Source organism: Akanthomyces muscarius, chromosome 1 (genome assembly GCF_028009165.1).
Source record: "Akanthomyces muscarius strain Ve6 chromosome 1, whole genome shotgun sequence".
NCBI classification, from domain to species: Eukaryota; Fungi; Ascomycota; class Sordariomycetes; order Hypocreales; family Cordycipitaceae; genus Akanthomyces; species Akanthomyces muscarius.
In genome coordinates this window covers 2,498,644-2,514,425 of record NC_079241.1, presented here as the reverse complement: position 1 = coordinate 2,514,425, position 15,782 = coordinate 2,498,644, and the positions used below count along the sequence as shown (strand labels likewise).

At 50.5% G+C, this 15,782-nt stretch overlaps 7 protein-coding genes across 7 annotated transcripts; 5 read left to right on the top strand and 2 right to left on the bottom strand.

Moving 5' to 3' along the window:
* Positions 1 to 648: 648 nt before the first annotated feature.
* Positions 649 to 2,056, top strand: LMH87_005819 (uncharacterized protein; the record flags this gene model as incomplete). Its single annotated transcript, XM_056203608.1, has 5 exons — positions 649 to 764; positions 826 to 1,021; positions 1,107 to 1,488; positions 1,549 to 1,921; positions 1,999 to 2,056. The coding sequence occupies 5 exons, from the start codon at positions 649 to 651 to the stop codon at positions 2,054 to 2,056; spliced, it is 1,125 nt and encodes a 374-aa protein (XP_056059049.1).
* Positions 2,057 to 2,681: 625 nt separating this feature from the next.
* Positions 2,682 to 3,565, top strand: LMH87_005818 (uncharacterized protein; the record flags this gene model as incomplete). The annotated part of the gene is made up of 2 exons (XM_056203607.1): positions 2,682 to 3,068; positions 3,140 to 3,565. The coding sequence occupies 2 exons, from the start codon at positions 2,682 to 2,684 to the stop codon at positions 3,563 to 3,565; spliced, it is 813 nt and encodes a 270-aa protein (XP_056059048.1).
* Positions 3,566 to 3,819: 254 nt separating this feature from the next.
* Positions 3,820 to 4,632, bottom strand: LMH87_005817 (uncharacterized protein; the record flags this gene model as incomplete). The annotated part of the gene is made up of 1 exon (XM_056203606.1): positions 3,820 to 4,632. The coding sequence occupies one exon, from the start codon at positions 4,630 to 4,632 to the stop codon at positions 3,820 to 3,822; it is 813 nt and encodes a 270-aa protein (XP_056059047.1).
* A 643-nt stretch (positions 4,633 to 5,275) lies between these two features.
* LMH87_005816 (uncharacterized protein) lies at positions 5,276 to 5,897 on the top strand (the record flags this gene model as incomplete). Its single annotated transcript, XM_056203605.1, has 2 exons — positions 5,276 to 5,388; positions 5,453 to 5,897. 2 exons carry the CDS (start codon positions 5,276 to 5,278, stop codon positions 5,895 to 5,897), a joined length of 558 nt encoding a protein of 185 aa, XP_056059046.1.
* A 650-nt stretch (positions 5,898 to 6,547) lies between these two features.
* LMH87_005815 (uncharacterized protein) lies at positions 6,548 to 8,435 on the top strand (the record flags this gene model as incomplete). Its single annotated transcript, XM_056203604.1, has 4 exons — positions 6,548 to 6,734; positions 6,797 to 7,503; positions 7,559 to 8,085; positions 8,135 to 8,435. The coding sequence occupies 4 exons, from the start codon at positions 6,548 to 6,550 to the stop codon at positions 8,433 to 8,435; spliced, it is 1,722 nt and encodes a 573-aa protein (XP_056059045.1).
* Positions 8,436 to 8,732: 297 nt separating this feature from the next.
* Positions 8,733 to 10,097, top strand: LMH87_005814 (uncharacterized protein; the record flags this gene model as incomplete). Its single annotated transcript, XM_056203603.1, has 5 exons — positions 8,733 to 8,801; positions 8,868 to 9,032; positions 9,128 to 9,601; positions 9,668 to 9,808; positions 9,939 to 10,097. The coding sequence occupies 5 exons, from the start codon at positions 8,733 to 8,735 to the stop codon at positions 10,095 to 10,097; spliced, it is 1,008 nt and encodes a 335-aa protein (XP_056059044.1).
* A 3,688-nt stretch (positions 10,098 to 13,785) lies between these two features.
* On the bottom strand, positions 13,786 to 15,728 carry LMH87_005813 (uncharacterized protein; the record flags this gene model as incomplete). The annotated part of the gene is made up of 5 exons (XM_056203602.1): positions 13,786 to 13,967; positions 14,037 to 14,656; positions 14,709 to 14,728; positions 15,016 to 15,428; positions 15,488 to 15,728. 5 exons carry the CDS (start codon positions 15,726 to 15,728, stop codon positions 13,786 to 13,788), a joined length of 1,476 nt encoding a protein of 491 aa, XP_056059043.1.
* Between the last annotated feature and the right edge of the window lie 54 nt (positions 15,729 to 15,782).

The window sequence follows — 15,782 nt, the reverse complement described above, 5'->3', positions numbered from 1 at the left end:
TTTCTGAGATTTGTTGAAAGGCCCAAGTTAGTGTCCGTGTAGACGTACAAAACGAGCGTCGATGCCCACCTGACCTTGTTTATTTCGTCTGGCGCTTGTTTGCTTGTTGCCTCTGTTTACCTATTACCTCGCGCCGCTGCAGATTGATCCTAGCGGGTCGAAAAGACTCTGTGCCGGCCTTTCGAAACACTACTTACACGAAGCGCGAAAGGCAAAAAAGTAAAATACCTGAAAGAAGAGTCTTCTTGACACACGAAGCTTGGACTATACTCGTCCAGTAAGCCTACCAGTACCGGACAGAGCAGAATCCACGACGTCTATTCGTATCGAGCGATACCCTGGGGCTACAAGAAGCAACATTCCTCCACAAAACGAGGCCCGAGCGGGGAACTTTTGGCCCATTCATCAGTGAAATAAACCCCTCCACAGCGCTCAGCTTTCTTTCATCGACAGCTTCGAACTCTCGTCCTAGCGCCTGCACCTCGTGGCCAACTGACAGGTTTTCCTGCGCCAAAAAAAGCTTTTTGATCTTCCTCTCGGTCAGTAACTTGCAAAAGAACTGAAAGTCGATACTCAGAACTTGGGAAAAGCCCTCCACAGCTCTTCTCGGCCGACCTCTTGAGCGATTGCGCTACCCCGCCATCAATCATGTCCCGCGCAAACCCGCCCAATAACGCGTCGGCGTCGCGCAAAATTTCCTTCAACGTCAGCGAGCAGTACGATATTCAGGATGTTGTCGGTGAAGGCGCCTACGGTGTTGTCTGGTACGTAATTTGCTTGGCCCTGGTAAAGCCACGACTGCTAACGGCGCATTGCCGTGTCTAGCTCTGCCATTCACAAGCCATCTGGTCAAAAAGTGGCCATCAAGAAGATTACACCGTTTGATCATTCCATGTTTTGTCTCCGAACACTTCGCGAAATGAAGCTTCTCCGATACTTCAACCATGAAAACATTATCTCTATTCTCGATATCCAGAAGCCCAGAGGCTATGACTCGTTCAACGAAGTCTATCTCATCCAGGTGAGCTCAACATAGCACCACTGGTTTGGCACCACTCAGGTGGCAACGACAAATAGCAACGTAGCGGACGCTAACATCTCTGAAGGAGCTCATGGAGACCGACATGCACCGAGTCATTCGCACCCAGGACCTTTCGGACGATCACTGCCAATACTTCATCTACCAGACCCTCCGCGCCCTCAAGGCCATGCACTCTGCCAATGTGCTGCATAGAGACTTGAAGCCCTCCAACCTCCTGCTGAACGCCAACTGCGACCTCAAGGTCTGTGATTTTGGTCTTGCCAGATCTGCCGCTTCGCAGGAAGATAACTCTGGTTTCATGACTGAATACGTCGCTACTCGCTGGTACCGTGCGCCTGAAATCATGTTGACTTTCAAGGAGTACACGAAGGCCATTGATGTTTGGTCTGTAGGTTGTATTCTCGCCGAAATGCTGAGCGGAAAGCCTCTTTTTCCAGGCAAGGATTGTACGGCTTTTTCTCCTCTCTACTCACAGCTTCGTACTCAAAGGACTAACCTGCCTGCAGATCACCATCAGCTGACTTTAATTCTTGACGTTCTTGGTACTCCAACTATGGAAGATTACTACGGAATCAAGTCTCGCCGCGCTCGCGAGTACATTCGCTCTCTGCCCTTCAAGAAGAAGGTCCCCTTCCGCACGCTATTCCCTAAGACGTCTGATCTGGCTCTTGACCTGCTAGAGAAGCTTCTTGCGTTCAACCCCGTGAAGCGAATTACGGTCGAGGAAGCTCTCAAGCACCCATACCTTGAGCCCTACCACGACCCCGAAGACGAGCCGACCGCCCCTCCGATTCCCGAGGAGTTTTTCGATTTTGACAAGCACAAGGACAACTTGAGCAAAGAGCAGTTGAAGCAGCTTATTTACCAGGAGATTATGCGGTAAACATTTCCTGTTATCAAGATGTTCCTCCTGCTATTTGCCACTCGTGCGCATACTCGGGGCTGAGAAGAACTAGGCCCATCAGGCTGGACCTTGGGTCGCTGGGAGAAGTGCAATTCATTTTGCCATTGTGAAGCGCTGCATGTCATGAATTACACATGTCTACTGGTTATTCAGGACGACGAAGAAGCAAGAAAGCGGATATACACCAACTTGGATGAAATACAGAGTGCCATACGCAAGCATGAAGACACGGCATCATGAATTTTTTTCTATTTGATAGTTTAAGCATTTGGTCTTTGCAACGCTTTGTAGTTGAGACTCATTCCTTTTTTTATTCACAACATTTCTGAAAGTTGAATCACTGTCAATTATTCATAGCTTGAGTTGTGCGGCTTCAGGCGCTCCGCAGCTGGAGAGTCGTTGAGGGGCGATTCGGTAGAAGGACGACAGACCCCGCCAAGATCAAGCCAGAAGCGCCCCACCTTGGCGACAGCTGTCCATGACAGGCTTCGCTCGACTACTTCGCAAAGGGAGCTTAGCTTTCACATCTGGCCACCTCACTTTGGCATTTTATTCTGCAATACGTTTCTATAACGGTGGCAAGGAGATTACTCCGCGATTTATACTCCAGAGGGCCGTTCGCAAGTCATCTACAGAGAGGTGTTCGTCCGATTCGCCGACATAAGCGAGCCCCGAGAAGACGACACATTTACACAACAATCATATACACAAACACATACATAATCTTCATGCAATATGTTTGGCCTAATACGGCGATTCTCCAGCGAGGACACCGACGTCAACCAGAGTCAAGACGGCCTCCATCATCGCAAGGATGGCGTCAATGATGTCTTCAACCCGACACGGCACACGGCCAGTCCGTTTCGCCCCCCGCCACTCGACCCAATAGTTCTGAACGGCTACAAAGACAATACTCCCGCTGACTCGCGGCTTTTGAGCAATGCTGTCGCCGAGGAGATCCGCAACATGGTGCCTGAGAGGCTACGCATCGTCGAGGACTGGAACCTCGTGTACAGCCTGGAGCAGGACGGCTCGAGCCTGAGCACACTGTATCAAAAATGCAGAGCATACGAGGGAAGGCGAATAGGCTTTGTCCTGGTTGTGCAGGATCAAGAAGGCGGAGTACGTTTTCCTTCCGTGACATCTTCTTGAAGAAAGTGGTGACGTTGGTGCTGACAATGAAAATAAAACAGACCTTTGGCGCATACCTCTCCGAACACCCACACCCGGCACCATCGTACTTTGGAAATGGCGAGTGCTTTCTGTGGCGTGCGTCGACGCTGACGTCCCTGCCTCCCCCGCCGTCGGCCGATACCACAAACCTGACCCGCAGCACAACGCTGGCGGCGGCGCACCGCGACGGTACCTCGACGCCCGGCTCCCTCGAGACGATCCGCTTCAAGGCATTCCCTTACAGCGGCCTGAATGACTTTTATATCCACTGCGAGGCCGGTTATCTGAGCGTCGGCTCGGGTGGCGGCCACTACGGCCTCTGGCTGGACGACTCGCTCGACGTTGGCCACAGTTCCATGTGCGAGACCTTTGGCAACGAACCGCTGAGTGACGTCGGGCATAAATTTAGCGTCGTGGGTGTTGAGCTCTGGGTTCTAGGTGCATAAAGTAGAGATGCGCATGTACATCTATGGGAGCCGTATTTTGACTGGGCGTATATTCGGCGTCAGTGGCGTTCTTGTAAAGAAATCTTACTCCCACATACTTGGGCACGGTGAATTTTGGAGGAAGATTTACGGCCTGAATCTCGGAAACCTTTGTTTTGGGTTGACTTGGAAATTTTCTTCGCTCTTGTCTTTACTTGGCTTGGAAACACTGTCAAGACAATGGACAGGGGGGGGAATCATACGATAATTGTTTTTCATTTTAATACTACCTGTGCTTCAAATTCGGCTATACCCTCCAATATGCCCTCTGGGCTCGGTTTTGCTGCGCACACGTCTGGGTGAAAACCAAATGTACCAATCAGAAAATCTCTTGTCGTAGGCCCAATGGTGGCGATGAATGTTTTGCCATCTCGACTGTCAGGGATAGCCTTGCCCGCCTCGTCCAGCATTCCCAATCCACGAAGCATGCTATCGCAGCCCGTCGGCGAAAAGACAACAACCCACCGCGACGGTAGCGGCGAGGTCCCATGGCGCATGACTGCCACGGCCGTGAGCTCTTTGTCAAAGTCGGCAGGGAACGACTCCATGACGCCAGTACCATAAACTACCTTCTCCGTCACCACGATGCGGCGGGCGGCCGCCAGCGACGGGTCCATCAGCGTCTTGGGGATGACATCGCGGCGCTGCTCGCCCACGAGGAATAGAAGTGGCGGATTCGTTGGCCTCTCACGATACCACGCGCTGTAATGGTCGAGCATGTAGTGCGCGAGGGCCTCGCCGTTACCCGTGTGCTCGCCGAATACCTTCAGCGGGGGGTCCTGGGACACAGCGCTTAGCGCGCGCGTTGTAGCCGGTCCGACGCTATAGATGGGAATTTCCTGTAGGTGTGGCCACTCATATGCTTGCATCGTCTTTTCGCTGTTTACAACGTGCGTGAAAGCTTCGACAGCACGCTGCGATGTAAAGATCAAGCCACCAAAGGCGGCATCAGGTCGGTTGCTGATCTTTTGGTCTCGTAAAAGGCTGCGCAGCGCGTCGAGGCCATCGTCATCAAATTTGTGCAGCATCACCGGCACGAATATAGGAGTGAGCCGTCGTCCGTTAGGTAACCGAGCTGCTGTGAGCTTGTCATGGTATGAGTCGCCTGGTGTCGATTGAGTCTTTAGAAGAAGCACAGGAACAGGTGGCTCTCCTTCGGCTGCTTGGTCTACCAGTGCCATAGCGCGTCTGCCAATCTTATGCTAGTGTGCCAAGTTTTGGATGGAAGGGCGGTGATTGACACCCGTCAGAAAAGTATTGAAAGGCGCTAAGATTGTCATAATGGCGGAGAGTTGAAGTTGAGATATGGCAGCGAAGCTTGTGGGTCTAGTCACGAACAGTGTCAGGGAAGCTGGCTCTCATGTCTTTATGAGGTGTTGCCTAAACTAAAAAGAGAATTTTGAAAACTGCCTAAGATTTATGAGTTCTTTCTATGCGCCAGTGTTGTTTAACAATTTCAGCTCCACTGTGGCATGATTTGCCACAATGCCATCCAGCAAAAAGCACATCATATGTTGGAGAGCCAGTGGGGCACGAGTTTATCGCTGGCATGTATTAGGTATAAATCTGCACCAGGCAGCTACAGACCTTCGACATACACGCCTGCGTTCCGGTTGGCCACTGACACAACTCCTCACTTTTAAAGGTTCTTGGCGCCTTGAAGCCACCGCGATGGTGGAGGAAGCGAGAAAGGACACCGTCGAGGCCGCCCCAGTGGCTACCGCGCATGTAGGAGAGCAGCCAAAGCACCCAAAGGGCGTTGTTCTGGACAAAGATGGCAAGCCGTGAGTAGCAGTTCTTCCGGCTTATTGCTTCGAGTGGCTAAATTAACGAAATTTCCTCGTCCAGGTGTCGATCATGCACTTCTGGCGCCGCGTTCTCGGCGTGGGCCGCGCAAACCAAGCAAAGAGTAAAGGGCGACAAACCTGCTACGACGACGACCGACTCCCGCGCCGATTGCCCTCCTGATGTTGAGATGCTAGGCCGCAGCTCGTGGACGCTTCTGCACACCATTGCAGCGACATATCCGGACACGCCGTCGCGCACGCAACAGGCGGACATGCTGCGCTTCGTGGATCTCTTCTCCAAGCTGTACCCATGCTGGGTGTGCGCCGAAGACTTTCAGTCATACATTGTGAAGAGGGTGCCCAAAGTCACGAGCCGCGACGAATTCGGCCAGTGGATGTGCAGCGCACACAACGATGTCAACCGGAAGCTCGGCAAGAAGGAGTTTGACTGCTCCAAGTGGCTGGAGCGATGGAAGACTGGGCCGAAGGACGGTCGTTGCGATTAGAAATATAGGGGGCAAACTTGTAGGTTACGGTATGTGTATGCTATGTAAATTATGATGGTTCTCTAGATAGACGGCGTATTCTCAGCCTCAGCTCAGGTTGGCTCGCATTGATGACGATGTTTTGTAGGCCGGGCCATGCGTACATGATGATGGACAGATATCCGGCCTAGCACGAGCAGTCGAGCAGGGGAAGGAAGGGCAAACTATCTCTTCACTCAACATTAATACACTGGCAATAGTCTGCCAAATGACAAAAAGGGAAACCCATACTTTTCATCGGACGTTTTCTGTTGGAAGACCGTCTGTCGTTTCCGGCCGAACCGTCTTCAGTGGGGCGGCGAACTCACAGTGGCGTGTCTTGCTGGATGGTTGCATCACCATTCCCGAAGCTCGGAGCTGAGGGGCAACTAAAGCTATCTGCTGGGGGGATCGGAGGTGGGAGATTTTTCCTTCCCTGATATTTACCCTCGATATTGGCCCGAATAGATCTTCTCTACCAATACTCAACACGCCGGCGGACGATACATTACACTCTCAGAGACGTCACACTTGTCAAAACTTCGATCCGAATCGTTTTCGCTCCACTTATACTACTGCTTCCAGAGCAGACTCAGACAGAGCGACTGCGGCAATTTATCCTAGCAACAACTATGGCAGACATCAGAGTGCAGAACCTCAAGGCACCGCTCGACGTTGCGGAATACTTGTTTCGTCGCCTGTATGAAATAGGCGTCCGCTCGGTGCATGGCGTTCCGGGCGACTACAACTTGGTTGCCCTCGACTATCTCCCAAAAGCTCACTTGAAATGGGTCGGAAGTGTTAATGAGCTAAATGCCGGTACGTAATTAGTAAACCTTCTTATCTTCTCTATTAACCGAAGCTGAACCTTGGTCTTATAGCTTATGCTGCTGATGGCTACGCTCGTATCATGGCCATTGGTGCTGTGGTCACAACGTTTGGTGTTGGTGAGCTTTCTGCCATCAACGGCCTTGCCGGGGCGTTTTCCGAGCATATTCCTGTGGTCCATATCGTTGGTTGTCCCTCTACTCGCTCGCAGAAGCAGGGCATGCTTCTCCATCACACCCTAGGAAACGGAGACTACAATGTCTTTGCAAACATGAGCTCCAATGTATCCTGCAATGTTGCAAAGCTCAACGACCCTCAGGATATTGCTGTCCAAATTGACCATGCTCTGCGTGAGTGTTTTGTTCAGTCGCGACCGGTGTACATCATGCTGCCAACCGACATGGTTACTGCCAAGATTGAGGGGCAGCGACTGGAAACGCCAATTGATCTTTCTGATCCCTGCAACGATCCAGAACAGGAGGCGTATATTGTTGACGTCATTCTGCGAAATCTCAACTCTGCAAAGTCTCCTGTGGTTCTCATTGATGCTTGCGCAATTCGCCATCGCGTCCTGGATGAAGTCCATAAGCTGCTCGCGAAAACGAAGCTCCCCGTCTTCGTCACGCCGATGGGTAAGAGCGCGATCAATGAAGATCACCCTAATTACGGTGGCGTGTATGCTGGCGAAGGCTCCCGGCCATACAGTGTCAAGGAAGCAGTCGAGTCCTCCGATTCGATCCTGTCCATCGGTGCTCTACAGGTATAGTGCTGCTTTGCGCCGCAATCTTCTACCATGTTTTTCTGACATACTTTAGAGTGATTTCAATACTGCGGGCTTCTCGTTTCGTACCTCTAAGCTCAATATGATTGATTTGCATAGCGATCACTGCATTATTCACTACTCAACATACCCAGGTGCCCGGATGAAGGGCGTTCTCCGCAGACTCATTGATACGCTGGACTCCAGTCAACTTTCTGTCATCCAAGTCCCGGCCGTTACAAATGAGGTCAAGGAGAATGACGATGGAAGTTCGACTATCTTTCAAGCTTGGTTCTGGCCACGCGTGGGCGAATTCTTCTCCAAGAACGATATTGTAGTTACGGAGACAGGCACTGCAAACTTTGGCATTTGGAGCTCCAAGTTCCCAGCTGGAGTCACTGCTCTCAGTCAGGTTCTTTGGGGCAGTATTGGGTGGTCTGTTGGTGCTGCTCAGGGAGCTTGTCTGGCAGCTAAGGATATGGGAGGCAATCGTCGCACCATTCTCTTCGTTGGAGATGGATCATTCCAACTCACTGCTCAGGAGCTCAGTACCATGATCCGACACGGTTTAAAACCCATCATGTCAGTCGTAATTTCTATCAAGCGTCTCAACTCTCTAACAATCTTACAGATTCCTTCTGAATAATGATGGTTACACGATTGAAAGGTATATCCATGGTATGGATGCGGAATACAATGATATTAACGGGTGGGACTATACCGCTCTTGTTGATGTCATGGGAGGCTCAAAGACTTCTGCCAAACATGTTGTCAGAACAAAGTCCGAGCTCAACAAACTTTTGACGGACTCAACTTTCAACTCGGCCGATCGACTTCAATTTGTAGAAGTGATTATGCCCAAAGAAGACGCGCCATCAGCCCTGGTTACAACGGCGGAGGCCAGTGCGAAGACAAATGCAGAACGAGACTAAAGAGCCAAAGACTCTGCGTCTATTCTTCGCCTAATAATTTAATTGGATTTAGATTAAAATAGGGCAGTTTTTTTATTCTTAATCGTACCTGAATCACAAATAAATTTCGCGGTTTACTCTGCGCGCACGTAGCAAACACAATATTGCATGCTGCGTGTCGAACTGGGATCCACACCAAACAGCGCGCCAAAGAAAAAAACTAACTTTTCCAACCTGTCTCATCAGATGCGCCAGTAACAGCAGCATTCGACGAGGTCACCCTGGAGTGAATTCATATTCACATACATAATATCGAACATGAGCGATAATCAGAACAAACGCAAGCAGGGACTGTCGGGGGCGGGCCCGGCTCACAAAAAAAGCAAGGTGAGTAACAGTTGGCCCTTCCCTCCTGCTGCGTTTGCGGGCTAACAGCATCTTCTTCGGTCGCAGGGGAGCACTGCGGGAAAGTGGAAAACGCCGCAGCAAAAGACGAAGATGGCTGGTCGGGTTGAGATGGGCAGCTCGCTGGATGTTGGCGATGAAGGAATCTGGGTAACATACGCCAGAGGCATGAACACAAGGGCGTTCAAAGAATTCTCTGAGCTTTGCGATGAGGTATGATGGCAGTGATAGATTCACTTAATGCCAGATAAATGTCTTGGACTCGGAGAACAGTTCCAGGAATGGCAACTAACAGACATTCTACGCAGTACGGCGAGAGCATGTACGGCATCCCAAAGCCATCTGACGAACACGAGAAGGCTGAGGACGAGGATGAGGAGCTGGACATTGAAGCCTCTATTGAGAAAGAGCTCGCAGCCATGAAAGTGCCCCGCGAGAGATCCACGAAAAAGGGTGTTTTCAGACCAATCAATGCTGGCATCGAATGTGTCTTCTTCATGAAGACCATTAAACCAGTGGAGCCATATGCGTTGGTCAGGAAGATGTGCGAGGACGCCCAGAAGTGCCCCGATCCCAGAGAGCGCAAGTGCAAATACATCAATCGCCTCACGCCAGTCTTCAATACCGACAAGGCGACGGAAAAGGGCATTGAGAGGGTTGCCCGTCAAGTGTTGGCGCCGTATTTCGAGCTCATTTCTGAGAGCGACGACAGCGTCACTGCGGGACTATCGAAAGAGCGCACAGCTTCCGAGACAACCAATAGCGCTGGCGAGCCTTTTACGGTAAGACTTGAACACCTATATTGTGGGTGAATGGTTAAACTCTGCTAATACGGTGCACCCACGCAGTACGCAATTCGGCACAATATCCGCAATCACAATACCTTCAAGTCGGAAGAGGTGATTAAAAGAATTGCCAGCCTGGTTGACACAAAGCACAAAGTCAATCTATCAAGTGCGGATAAGGTTATCCTGGTGGAGATTTTCCAGGTACGTATTCGACGCTTGTATTCATCCCTTAGTGGCCACGCCGCCACGCTGTACGAGTACAGAAAGCGGGACATATTTGTTTCTTCTTCAGGAAGCCATGTCTTTTGCTAACACGCTCTGTTTTCTGTAGCTGTTTTGTAGTATCTCCGTTGTCGACGGTCCGCAGTGGGAAGAGCTCAAGCGCTACAACATGAACTCGCTCTACGGGATGATTCCGAAGCAAAAGAGCGGCGCAACCCAGGGCGATGCCGAGAAATCGTCCACAAAGAAGGAATCCAGCGAGGCGTAAGATATACGGTGTGCCTTTTCTCCCTCTTTCTGGTGTGTTACATTAGGCAGCCACATTAAGCGAACGTATACTCTATGCAGCTGTTGCTCACGGGGTGATGCGTAGCCCACCTTGGCAGCGATAGCTTACTGGTAGGCTCCATCAGTGACATATTGAGGCAGGGATGTATCTGCTGGCTGGAGAGCAAGAAATTGACTGGATGCTCGCGAGGCCGCCACGGGAAGAGCACGTATCTGAGAGCATGCAGAACGGAACGCTGACCCGGGTTTTTCCCGTCATGTGCTTCTCGTGAGCTACTTGCAGGAAACGATCAACAGGACCTGGCGAGCAGGTTTCTAAAAAACGCAGTCTACCATAGCTCTAGTTGCTGCATGGAATTTTAATAATATACATTCCTTCCAGTTCTGCTTTGAACCACATCACCACGACTGACACTGGCGCGCTTAGCTGAGGCTCCATCAGTGACATGGCCAGAAAAAAACTTCACCCCGGGCAATCACGTACGAAGTCCTACCAGGCTGATTACCTCATACTGAGTAGATGATCGTGGCGCCGCCGCCATTGAAGTTAAGATGTGGTCTGCCGGAAGTTGGAAATTTCCATCCGCAACCAATTTTTTCCAGGACGGCGGGGGCTCGACCACTGCGGTCGTCGTGTGGGACTAGCTTCAGCGAACCTGCAGCTTGTTTGCCGTTGCTGTGAAGCCCATGTCGACAGCGGAACAGTGGCTTACAGCTCTCGCTTGCAACGGCCAATCACGGCGATGGCAGCTCGCTTAGTGTGTCGAAACAAGAAACCCCGTTGATTCCGGCATCTCCGAAACTGACTAGTTATGCTGCAATTCTCCCTTGGCTTCTCAGTAGTCATATGCATCTCGCACCGGGCCTCTTTTGCTTTGTTGATCATCAGCCAGTCGACACGTTCGAGGAAGTGCGGCTTCTTCCAGGCTTGTAGCATTTCACAGCCCCTCTTCCTTGCTTCACGGGGGCCATTGTCGGTCTGGACTTTTCCGCCCGTGTGTGCCGTGCCGGGGCTTGTAGGACTTGAGAAGGCGGACAATATTCCAGCAGAAAGCCACATCTGTGATACTGAGTACGTGTCTTTGGGTGGCACCATGCGCCATGAAATCCTCAGGGCTCACACCGCTGGATGGGGAAAAGTGATTCGTAAAAATGACGCCCGAGCGTTCGCTTGCTGGTAGCCAATAGTACAACGGCTACGTTGATGAACCATCGGCCGATCCACGCCTTGCCTGGAAATGGGGAATGGATCCTCGACTCCTCTAGTACAGCAAACAGCGCCTGGGCCGTAGTTCTTTCGCCTGTCGGCCGAGTAATTGACAAGAGCACCGCCTAGTCAGCACGTCTTGGAGACACTCGGAGAAGATGTAGCGGGGAATGTTGGCTTCTGATCCGCACTGGGGCTGCACGCCTGGACATCCGCTAACCTGGCCGTCGTCTGATATTACCGATACTGGAATGCCCTCTTCGGAGATATCCCGTCCTTGGCGGTATTCATCGAGCGGGCGAACATTCCGCGAAACTACATGGCATCGCTATTTACCCAAATTTGACGCTTCTAGCCTGGCTAACTGCCCCTTCGCTCCCCACGGGCCCTCTTGGGGTGTCCTTTATATCTGATAGATGGTTGTGCGAGTGCCATAGACAGCATCATCTCGTTCGTGTGCTGGCCACCTGGGTTGAGTCCACATTAACAGCCAATCGAAAGACATCTACTTACATCTGTAGACTGCCTTGTAGACTGCTGTTCCACTGTCGCCTTGTTTTCCGGCCCAGCCAGTTTATTAGCGCCTTCACCTGGCTATGCACTAAGATCCATGCCTTTGCCGGGGGCCTCTCACAGTCCGGCTGTACTTCATTCTGCAAATCATCTCCCGTAAGATTATGATGAACAGGCTATTGCTAAAAGCCCTCACCGCATATTCTACACTCTTGCCACCGAGGTATCATCGGTACTATGAATGGGCACTTCAACCTCGTCAACTGCCACGACATCCTTGCGGTCACACACATTTGACACCAAGAGTGTCATCCTGATGGTTTTGTATTAACAATCAGTTTAAATTGTTGAATTCTTTTGCCGTATTCATACCTACCGATTCTCAAATGCAGCTAATATACGACAATATTCACGCCGTGTATCCTGAGCCACGCCGTCGCGATCATTTTTCGACATTTTTTAATTCGAACGCTTGCTGTCCTCGGCAAACGGTCATGGAAGCGACAACGATCGAGAACTCGCTGAAGAAAGTGATAACAAATGCAGTACCGGGAACTCAAGTCCGGAGCTTGCAAGCATCAGCATCTCCTGGACTTCACCAAGTATACCGTGCCACTACCCATGACGGAGCCAGCATACAGTGCTCACTGCCGCTGTCCCCGAACCGTCGAGTTCTCAGGTGCGAGTACGGTTCCATTCGATCGGAAGCTGCCATTTTGCAATGGCTCTTTGGGCTTCGTGAAAGAGCGCCAGAAGTAGGCTCATCCAAAGTCATATCTGTCGATTTTGAGGACAAGAAGGAACTCAGGAATAAGATACGAGCGCATGCCATATCGAGGTATCTACCAAAGCTTCTAGAACATGGAGTGGCAGGGACGATGCAACGGCTACAGTACAACATCATCGCGCCCTGTCCTGGTAGAGTACTATCGACTCTTGATTTCGCTTTGACGGCTGAAGACCGCAGGTCTGTCGATTTTGAGATTGGCCAGATGCTTCGAAGCATTTCTTTGCTTCGATCTCCTACATCTCGCTTTGGAAATGCCGAAAACATGCTGCCACCAGTGCCCCAGAGATCAAATTGTGAGCAACGCCAAGCCTCGGTCCAAGCGTCGAGCGAGACTTTTACAAGATGGTCGGATGCATTTGGCGAAATGCTCCACTGTGCTATTCAAGACGCTCAATCGAATCAGATAACGGCATCTTACGATAGTATACGACGGTTTCTTAGCCGATTCACGCACGTCCTCGACACCGTTGTTGAACCACGACTGGTACTAGTCGACGCCGGTTTGGATAAGAACGTTCTCGTTGCTATGCAAGAAGTGGAAGGCAATAATCCTGTTGCATCCGGCAATGGCTCTGATACATCAGAAGTGTCAGAATCCACTGGTATCATCGATTCTTCACCCAGTATGGCTCCTGGGATTAGGGTGACTGGCGTCCGAGAATGGGTAAAAGCGATATTCGGCGATCCATTGCTATCCATCATGCTCTGCCAGGCACCATCTGAGTATTTAATGAGTGGCTTTTGCACCTCTTTGGCAGATACCTTGGATGACATGGATGAAGTTTCCGAAAGTCTCTCGCAGAACCGTCAACATGTTCAAATACGCTTGAACCTTTATCGCATATACCACGCCCTGAATGCCATCAGTGTTGAATACATCAGGCGTGACGATGATAGCGACCCGAGGGAACTGCGGGCACGGAAAGCGCTGGTTGAGGCTGTCCGCGAGCTTGACACATTTGATGAGGCAGAAACGTCTAAAAGACGTCACCGGCGTCTCGAGGTGGCTCCATCCAAGAGAGCAAGAACCCTAAGTCTGTAAATTTGGGTAAAGAAGAACTGAGCTCCCCGTATAGCCCATAGGGTCGGGGATGAGGGGTATATAGACCGGATATTGTGCGAAAATCAGCATCATTATTGGCATTAAATCAACCAAATTTATTCTTTCGTCTCGCCATCGTCTTCATCTCTCGGTAGTTGGATACCCATGAGCCCCAGGAGGTTTCCTGTTGGGCCAGCCATTCCACCTTGGCTCTTGAAGCTCTCCAGGAGATTTTTGGCCAGATTGTAGTCTATATCAACCTCTCCATCAGAGTCTTCATCTTCGTACTCCCGGATTTCTGCTTCGGTCATGGTCTGCTTTTGCTTCGCTTTTGTTTTATCTCGAGGCTCTCTATTGTCAAGTTTACCTTGCTGAGACTTGGAACCAGCAAGTCGCAGGGCACCATGGCTCTTGAGCTCGGCTTCCATTTGCAGGGACATATTTTTTATGTCATCCTCCTCTTCACTAGTGCCCTGCGCATCTGTGTTCTGTTCTGCTGCTTTACCTTCATAGTGGCCAGTGGAAGCCAGAGTAGGGTGGTCGGCTGGCAGCCCCATCATCTCCTTCATCATCCGAGAAAAAGTCTGCTCATCAAAACTCACTTCCTTGTCCTCCATGTCGCTATTTTCGTCAGTTCCGTCGTCTTCATCCTCATTGTCCATATCCATTTCATCCATATCTGCCCCGTCCAGGCCAGCTGTCTCATTATTCATGAAAGCCTCAAAGCGAGACACGATCTTTCGTAGATCTTCTTGTGTTCTAGTATCTCCAAACCCAGAAGATCTCGTATTTTTGCCGTCCGATCTTGTTGTCTTTCCTTCCAACTCGCGCTCAAAATCTTCATAGTTGATGTCTAACCAGCTTTCATCGTCGTTTCGTTTGACATCCAGCCACGTTTCAATGTCTGCATTGGTCGGGAGTTCTTCGTTGCCGTCTTCTTTCAGATCTTGAAGCAGAATGGCAAGCCCGCGGATAGTACGATTCTTGCTAGTTTCTGCTGTCATTGCCAGCATCTCATACCCACAAGTCAGTTTCATACCATCTTCGAGAGTAAGAACACTGTTTCTTGGCGCTTCTTCGGTCATTTTATGACCCAGATGGCTTTGTATCATACTCTGCCATCTCCGGGGTGCTTCGAAACGTTGCGAGCGCAGTTGTGCGAATAAAACTCTGCTAAACTTGACACTAATAGTGACAAGGTCAGTTGGTGGCAAATGAAGCTCCTCTGATTCAGACGTTATTTTTCTCATCCCAGCGTGATCCCTGAGGTAAAACGCTTCAACGGCGGCTGAGATTGTTTTTGGTAGCTCGTGTATTATGTAGGCCAACTTCCGCGGGATTGTCACCGCGCGGTGATGTATCGAAGCGTCCACGTGTTTAGGATACTTTTCAAGTCGATAGAATGCCTCATCCTCAATAGACGGTGAGTGCATGAGGTTTTCAGGCTCGGTTCGTAGGTACTTTATGGCATCCGCTAACGTTAGTGACTTGGCAGCAGTCGGCTTCGTCTTGTCGCTTTGTAAAGGAATAATTTTAAGCTTTCCACCTTGTAACCAAACTCTGCAGTGATCTATTTCAGGATTTAGCCAGTTCGGTAGCACATTGGCTGCTTCCACCAAGAGGAATTCGCCATCCTCATCAACTACTCGGATGAAGATGTCGGGGTGGGCTTTGGAAAGTTCGCGCAAAACGTAAACAATCAGCCACTCATCTTCCACGGCATCTCCATAATCTGTGGTGCCGTGGAGATGTATCGATCCTGATTCAGTTTAATGAGCAGTTGTTCTCGCCCACTTGTCACTGCAATGTTTCTCTCACCTTGCTCGTTGACAACTGAGAGGCGAAACTCATCTCGTTGCCAGATGTAATTTTTGGCGACGCTGTCCATCAATCGCGTGGCTTCTTTGCTTATGCTTTCGAGGCGACTCAAATATTTGATGCCTCCTACGGCGTCATCCAGAATGAATATCATATACTCCATGGAATTTTCGGAAAGTTCGCGTTCGAATTGGTGCGTTTCACCCGACTGGGGACCACAATCGGCGGGCTCGCCAGTCATTGCGTTATTTGTGAGTTGTACAGCCTTGATTTTCGATAATGAACCACTTCAACT